Below are 8,012 nucleotides of genomic sequence, written 5' to 3'. Positions count from 1 at the left end.
GAGGAGAGAAGAAGGGGGGGAGAGGGAGAGAAGAAGGGGGGGAGAGGAGAGAAGAAGGGGGGGAGAGGAGAGAAGAAGGGGGGGAGAGGAGAGAAGGGGGGGAGAGAGAGAAGAAGGGGGGGAGAGGAGAGAAGAAGGGGGGGAGAGGAGAGAAGAAGGGGGGGAGAGGAGAGAAGAAGGGGGGGAGAGGAGAGAAGAAGGGGGGGAGAGGAGAGAAGAAGGGGGGAGAGGAGAGAAGAAGGGGGGAGAGGAGAGAAGAAGGGGGGGAGAGGAGAGAAGAAGGGGGGGAGAGGAGAGAAGAAGGGGGGGAGAGGAGAGAAGAAGGGGGGGGAGAGGAGAGAGAGGAGAGGGGAGGGGAGAGGGGAGGGGGGGAGAGGAGGGGGGGGGAGAGAGGGAGGGGGGGGGAGAGGAGGGGGGGGGGGGAGAGGAGGGGGGGGGGAGAGGAGGGGGGAGGGAGAGGAGGGGGGGAGAGGAGGGGGGGGAGAGGAGGGGGGGGGAGAGGAGGGGGGGGGGAGGAGGGGGGGGGAGGAGGGGGGGGAGAGGAGGGGGGGGGGAGAGGAGGGGGGGGGAGAGGAGGGGGGGGGAGAGGAGGGGGGGGGAGAGAGGAGGGGGGGGAGAGGAGGGGGGGAGAGGGGGGGGGGGAGAGGAGGGGGGGGGAGGAGGGAGGGGAGGAGAGGGGGGGAGAGGAGGGGGGAGAGGAGGGGGGGGGAGAGGAGAGGGGGGAGAGAGAGGGGGGGAGAGGAGAGGGGGGGAGAGGAGAGGGGGGAAGAGAGGGGGGGGAGAGGAGAGGGGGGGGAGAGGAGAGGGGGGGAGAGGAGAGGGGGGGAGAGGAGAGGGGGGGGAGAGGAGAGGGGGGGAGAGGAGAGGGGGGGAGAGGAGAGGGGGGAGGGAGAGGGGGGAGAGGAGAGGGGGGGGGAGAGGAGAGAGGGGGGAGAGAGGAGAGGGGGGGGGGGGAGAGGAGAGGGGGGGAGAGAGAGAGGAGAGGGGGGGAGAGGAGAGGGGGGGAGAAGGAGAGGGGGGGAGAGGAGAGGGGGGGAGAGGAGAGGGGGAGAGGAGAGGGGGGGGGGGGGGGAGAGGAGAGGAGAAGGGGGGAAGAAGAAGGGGGGAAAGAAGAAGGGGGGAAAGAAGAAGGGGGGAAAGAAGAAGAGAAAAAGAAGGGGAGAAAAAGAGGGGTGAGCGAGGGAAGAGCAGGGGGGGGTGGGGGTGGCGAGAGAGAGAGACAGAGAGAGTGCAGCACACTGGGAGACGGTGAATTACAGAAGAAGTTTACATAGGCAACTCCCACTATAAATATAGACATCAAAATCTGTAATATAAAAACTTTACAGGAACTGCACAGACAAAAGATTTAAATATATAATTAATTGGCATAATTTTTCATTTACCCATCAGGTTCAAAAGTAACAAGAATTTGCAAGTATATCAAACAAAAAACGCTAGACAACTTTTTTGCTGAATGTTTCTATGACTATTTACATGTTTTGAAATTATTTTAGCAATGTCAAATTCCATACCTTGTGCTTGATATCGAAAATTATAACTAAAAAGCTGCATGTTCAAACACAAATAGTGTGAAGAAATTCATGGCAAACAAAAATGGTGGGGGGAAAGATGAAACAAAGACTTGCATTTATATAGTACCTTTCACCGGACATCCCAAAGTGCTTTACAGCCAATGAAGTACTTTTGGAGCGTAGTCACTGTTGTAATGTAGGAAACGCCGCATCAACTGCAGGAGCTGAGAGAGGCAGCGGTGAGGCAGCACAGGAGTGGGTGGTGGAGACAAGGAACCGACCTGCAAGGAACACCTGTGGCAGGTCGGGGCCTTAAAAGGAGCATCACTCCAGGGAGCAACGCGAGCTGGTGCAGGAGGGCGACAACAGTGAAGAGGGCGACTGGATTTGATGTCACCATAATCCAGGACTGTGATTGGAGCATGGGCAGGTACAGCAGGAGCGGCGAGGTCAGGGCGAAGGAGCAGTGCGAGATTGCAGAGTGACGTGATCAGGGTCCAGGACAAGCGCGAGTTCGGGGCCCAGGGGCAGCACAGGCCAGCCCACACTGCAATATGTGTGCGCACTAGGCCGGAGCAGCAGAGCTGGTCTCCAGTTGGCTTGGTTAATCCTACCCACTGGACCAAGACGTAGCTCTGTCAAACCCATGTGGTGGCTGGTGTGCAACGGCCACCACACCTTAAAAAAAATCCACACACAGGCATCTTCCACCCTTCAACGTGTAGTTCAGGACCTGAAATATTAGGTCCTTCATTGAAAGTCATCCCTTTTTGGCGTGAAAGCAAGTCAGCTTCAACAAGAGGGACTGCCTAAGAAGTGGGTGGGAAACACGGCAACCAATCTCCACACAGCAAGTTCCCACAAACAGCAAAGTGATAATAAACAGATAATCTGTTTTAGTGATGTTGATTGAGTGATAAATATTGGCCAGGGCACGGGGATAACTCCCCTGCGAAATAGTACCACAGGATCTTTTACGTCCACCTGAGAGGGTACTCGTTGTAGATTTACAAGCAGGCGACGTAATCCATTCATTCTCTTTACCTTCCGGATCTTTTTCCTTGTGACATTGGTAACTGTATTCGATTCCCAGATTGTCCAGAAACTCGCTCACTTCTGCTTCATTCTGGAAATTGACGAGTCCAGCCATCGCCACCGGACGCAGCAGACAGAGAGCAGTCTAAGCGCCGACACTTCGCCGCCTCCCCGCGGGACTCCAAGATCAAGCCCCGACACGGAAGCGCAAGCACCGCATAACTGACCTTTGGCCTCAAGGAACAAATCTCGTCCCCACCCCCATGGCCAAACCACCCTCGGCTCTCCGCCCACTCACCACTCACCACCACCAATCACCCGCATTTACCGCCGCGCGCGACCCCCCCCCCCCTCCCCTCTCATTGTCCAATCAGAGAAGCAGCTAATAGCGACGGCGCGATTTTGATTGAGCATCAATAACGGCACGGGGTACAACCAATGGGCTTCGAAAGAAGGATGGGCGGGATGAAATGTCGCTCGGTCACCCCTGGAAGTGTTTCCGGGTGGTGGAATCCTTGAGTTATTTACATGGGAAATATTTTTTTAAATCTCTGTTGTGTTTGGAGGAAGAAGTTTAAAAAAAATATATGTTCTTGGCAATTAAGATGCTGAATGGTCTGGTTTTGTAAGGCGCATTTGCCTTGTGTGGATAGATCTTTGCCCGGCAATTATCCCCCAGTCACGGTCATGTTTTTGTTCCCTGGGGAGCTGCGCTAGTCTCGCGGCCACTCGGCCGCCGCTTGTCGCCATGGTAAGAGAACGTTGTGCTTGTTTAAATGTCACGGTTTTGTGGGGGCGGTTGGTTGCTGCTGCTCGCGGAGCCTCGAGCTCCCCGGGCCCCCGGCGGCTGGGCGCGCCAGGCCGCCTTCTCCAGGCTCCCGCACAGCCGGCTGCAAACACGAGCCCCGCTCGGCGGTATTTATTGCATCGATTGGGCCATCATTTTCATCGGTTCGAACCTTGGTCGAAGTCTGTTAAGTCAGAAACTATGTAAATTTTGTAAAACAAACATTTAAGGGCAATTCACTGGAGATTCATTACTTTAATCTTCATTTAGTCTAATATTAAAACCATTTTACAATGTATATCACAGCAATAATTCCAGATGTATAAATGTGTATAAAATCTGTCTCCTAATTTGGGTGCCAGTTTTTGATTTTATAATTTAATACGAATGGATGCGAAAATGAACCAGGTAAACCGCATTGAGTACAGTGTCGAGTTAATTTATAGTGTTCCCTGGATTGGAGTAAATGATTAAATTAAAGATTGATGGTGCTGTATGAGACCTGCTCGATTCTCGCAGTGACTAACACTGTTCCAGCATTGTGCTTGGCTGCGTCTGTTAACATATTTTCAGTTTTACACAACTAACGAAGACTGGCGAATATTGCTACGTTTTAGAGTGCATTCACACTATATATGTAACATTGATGTGAAGCAAAAACTATTTTGTACCAATGCAAAACTTGGAGTGAATGCACCATTCAATACCTGGTGACAGCAGTGTGAAAGGCTAAGATTTCTTACTATCACTCTCACTGTAGGATAGAAACAACCCACCGATGATTGTGATCGTCATGATCTTTTTACCAGTGCTTGATTCAAATCATGAAGCAAATTATAAAAGTTGCAAGAGGATGTGAAACCGCCAATTTCCACTTCCGTAACATTGCCCGTCTCCGCCCCTGCCTCAGCTCATCTGCTGCTGAAACCCACATCCACACCTTTGTTACCGCTAGACCTGACTACTCCAACGCACTAATGGCTGGCCTCCCACATTCTACGCCACGTAAACTTGAGGTCATCCAAAACTTGGCAGACCATGTCCTAACTTGAGCCAAGTCCTGCTCACCCATCACCCCTGTGCTCGCTGACCACCTTTGGCTCCCGGTTAAGCAACGCCTCAATTTCAGAATTCTCATCCTTGTTTACAAATCGCTCCATAGCCTCACCCCTCCCTATCTAATCTCCTCCAGCCTCACAACCCCTCCCCCCAAGATGTCTGCACTCCTCAAATTCTGTCCTCTTGAGCATCCCTGATTATAACTGCGCAACCATCGGTGGATGTGCCTTCAGCTGCTTAGGCCCCAAGCTCTGGAACTGCATCTCTAAACCTCTCCACCTCTCTTTCCTCCTTTAAGACATTCCTTAAAATCTTCTACTTTGACCAAGCTTTTGGTCATCTGCCATAATTTCTTCTTGTGTGGCTTGTTGTCAAATTTATTTGTTTTGTCTTATAACACTCCTGTGAAGTTCCTTAGGATGTTTTACTACATTAAAGGCACTATATAAATACAAGTTGTTGTAGCAGTACGCTGCTGGCCTCCTGGTCTGCTTTTGTTTCTAATATTTTCAGTATGATTTGGAGAGAAAAGCATGGAACAAGAAAGTACCGGTAGATGTTTTGATGATAATAGGTAATATCAGACTGACTTTTTTTAGTGGTTGTTTGAACAAGAATAGCATATTTTGTAATTTTTGACCCGTGATCAAATTCCTTTACATTGAGTGTTAGTTAAATATAGCAGTTTTCATAGCAGGTATTACATATTCTCTCTTGGGGACTGTTCAAGCTAGACAGTAGTTTGAGCAATTTGAAATGCCTAAATTAAATTTGTGGAGAAACTGTATGAGAGAGGGAAGTGCTACTTTGCCATGCATTCACACTACCAAGGTTACCGTTGCTGCAAAGCACTTTTGCCTTCACATTTTTGCTAAAGCTCTGGAGTGTAAATTGGCTGTCGCGGTCAAACTGATTCTGAAGCCGAGCAAGGCTACGTGTTCAAGGGAATCTTGCTCGAGCTTAAGGCGAAGACCCCATTCTGGATTCAAGCTGCATTTACACCATAACTAAAGTCGGTGTGAATGCACCATTAGATTTCTTTCACCGTGTTCTACTCTATTGCATAATTTATTCTATTTCTACTTCCTTTGATGTTTTTCCATTCTTATATTTTTGTATTAATTTAGTTTTTTCATTTTATTTAATACTTTTTTTATTGCCCATTTTTATAGTATACTTTGCAGTGACGAGGTGTTTAAACTCTGAGGAAGAGGTGGGAAATTAAAGCCAACAGGATCATGTTATGTCTTTAGATGCTCTGATAATGACTCCACGAGGCAATGTATTGTACTTGAACTGTAGTGACCTTAGTTCATTTAATGTAACTCCAGAGTGAGTATCACACATGGTGGCCTGCCTTTTATACTAGGCCTGGCACCACAGTGCCCTCTGGTGGCACACCTTAGTGACATGCAAATAGTACAAGCAGTAAACATGTTTGGATACATGATATCACTCTCCCCCAAGTTCTTAGTGGAAAGCAACTTCATGCATTGACTGTGCTCTGGGCACAGCTCTATCTGGTTGACCCTTGGAGGGTCGTTTCCATCTTGGGTGAGTAGGTGGTGTTTTGTTGGCAGTAGAGATGCTGGTGGTTTCTGATTGTGTATCCATGACCACTCCATCTCTTTCCTCCCCCCCCCCCCCCCCCCCACATATAGATTATGCCGGTGGGTCATTACATTCATATACATTCAAGTCCAGAAAAATAAATTTGCGTTTACATCATTACATTTGTGGTGCAGTTGTGAGGCAAGTACATTTGACTGGTGAGGTACATACTTGGAATCAGTACTGGTGTGAGGACAAACTAGTACCAGAACTGCTGGATGGTGTCCAGGTAGTCTGGTGACGGCACGGTGCCCAGTGCTAGCAGTAGGAACCTGGTTGGCTCAAGTTGCCTGCTCTCGGGGCCTTTGCTGCTGCTCCCAGAGGAGCAGTCGTCTAGTGGTGCGCAGGGAACTACTGACTTGCTTGCCTGGGCGTTATTTGGTTTGGGATCCTGGCTGGTCCCGGTCCCATTTGGGAGAACCGTTGCGGGTGACCCTTCGTTCCCGGATGTAGCCTTGGTGGCGATAGGGTCTGGGGGCTGCGCCTTGGCGCGGTTTGCCCTTTCAGGCTCGTGGCAGTTGGTGCCATCGGGTGTCCGAGAGGTGGAGTCTATCAGGGACACGGTATCGATAACGGTGCCATTGCCCTCCTGAGATCGCTTGCTCTGCAGCTTGTCTATTTTAGCTGCTTGTGGCCACACTAAATATTATTGGAGCCCACAGGTTAAAAAGAAAGGCGTGTTATATTATAAGGGTGTATTGTGGGCAGGAAATGAAAGAGGAAATTTGCAGTTCGATTAGAGAGGAGTAGCAATGACAAAGTTATTGTTCTGGGAGGTTTTATTTATCCTTTTTGCCATTTGGGACAGAGAGGGAGTAAATGGAAAAAAAAATGAATAGAATTCCTAAAATCAATATTTGATTCCTTCCTCAAACAGTATAAGAACATAAGAAATAAGAACAGGAGTAGGCCATACGGCCCCTCGAGCCTGCTCCGCCATTCAATAAGATCATGGACTTAGCTCCACTTCCCCTTATCCCCTTATCGTTTAAGAAACTGTCTATTTTTGTTTTAAACTTATTCAATGTCCCAGCTTTCACAGCTCTCTCAGAGTGAATTCTACAGATTTACAACCCTCTGAGAAGAAATTTTTCCTCATCTCTGTTTTAAATGGGCGGCCCCTTATTCTAAGATCATGCCCTCTAGTTCTAGTCTCCCCCATCAGTGGAAACATCCATCTGTCAAGCCCCGTCATAATCTTATACGTTTCGATAAGATCACCTCTCATTCTTCTGAATTCCAATGAGTAGAGGCCCAACCTACTGAACCTTACCTCATAAGGGAACCCCCTCATCTCCGGAATCAACCTAGTGAACCTTCTCTGAACTGCCTCCAAAGCAAGTATATCCTTTCGTAAATATGGAAACCAAAACTGTACGCAGTATTCCAGGTGTTGCTTCACCAACACCTTGTATAGCTGTAGTAAGACTTCCCTGCTTTTTTACTCCATCCCCTTTGCAATAAAGGCTAAGATGCCATTGGCTTTCCTGATCACTTGCTGAACCTGCATATTAATCTTTTGCGTTTCATGCACAAGTACCCCCAGGTCCCACTGTATTTTGACACTTTGCAATCTTCCTCCATTTAAATAATAACTTGCTCTTTGATTTTTTTTCTGCCAAAGTGCATGACCTCACACTTTCCAACATTATACTCCATCTGCCAAATTTTTGCCCACTCACTTAGCCTGTCTATGTCCTTTTGCAGATTTTTTTACATTCTTCTCACACATTGCTTTTCCTCCCATCTTTGTATTGTCAGCAAACTTGGCTACATTACACTCAATCCCTTCTTCCAAGTCGTTAATATAGATTGTAAATAGTTGGGGTCCCAGCACTGATCCCTGCGGCACCCCACTAGTCACTGGTTGCCAACCAGAGAATGAACCATTTATCCCGACTTTGTTCTCTATTAGTTAGCCAATTCTCTATCCATGCTAATATATTACCCCCAACCCCGCAAACTTTTATCTTGTGCAGTATGTAGCCTGCAACAAGGGTGTGGGC

General features: G+C 48.8%; 2 protein-coding genes across 2 annotated transcripts in view; one reads left to right on the top strand and one right to left on the bottom strand.

Annotated features, from left to right (window-relative positions):
- The window catches only part of coa7 (cytochrome c oxidase assembly factor 7), a 17,048-nt gene extending 14,257 nt beyond the window's left edge, over positions 1–2,791 (bottom strand). Inside the window, exon 1 of the mRNA XM_070886857.1 lies at positions 2,559–2,791. Within this exon, the coding sequence (XP_070742958.1) occupies positions 2,559–2,664 (106 nt within the window). The 5' untranslated portion in view covers positions 2,665–2,791. The remainder of the gene's footprint in view (positions 1–2,558) is intronic.
- A 232-nt stretch (positions 2,792–3,023) lies between these two features.
- zyg11 (zyg-11 family member, cell cycle regulator) overlaps positions 3,024–8,012 on the top strand; it is a 93,551-nt gene continuing 88,562 nt past the window's right edge. The window contains exon 1 of the mRNA XM_070886855.1: positions 3,024–3,300. Within this exon, the coding sequence (XP_070742956.1) occupies positions 3,298–3,300 (3 nt within the window). The 5' untranslated portion in view covers positions 3,024–3,297. The remainder of the gene's footprint in view (positions 3,301–8,012) is intronic.

This window comes from Pristiophorus japonicus, chromosome 8 (genome assembly GCF_044704955.1).
Source record: "Pristiophorus japonicus isolate sPriJap1 chromosome 8, sPriJap1.hap1, whole genome shotgun sequence".
NCBI lineage: Eukaryota > Metazoa > Chordata > Chondrichthyes > Pristiophoridae > Pristiophorus > Pristiophorus japonicus.
The sequence above is the reverse complement of the archived record's forward strand: the minus strand, read 5'-3'. Positions and strand labels throughout refer to the sequence as shown.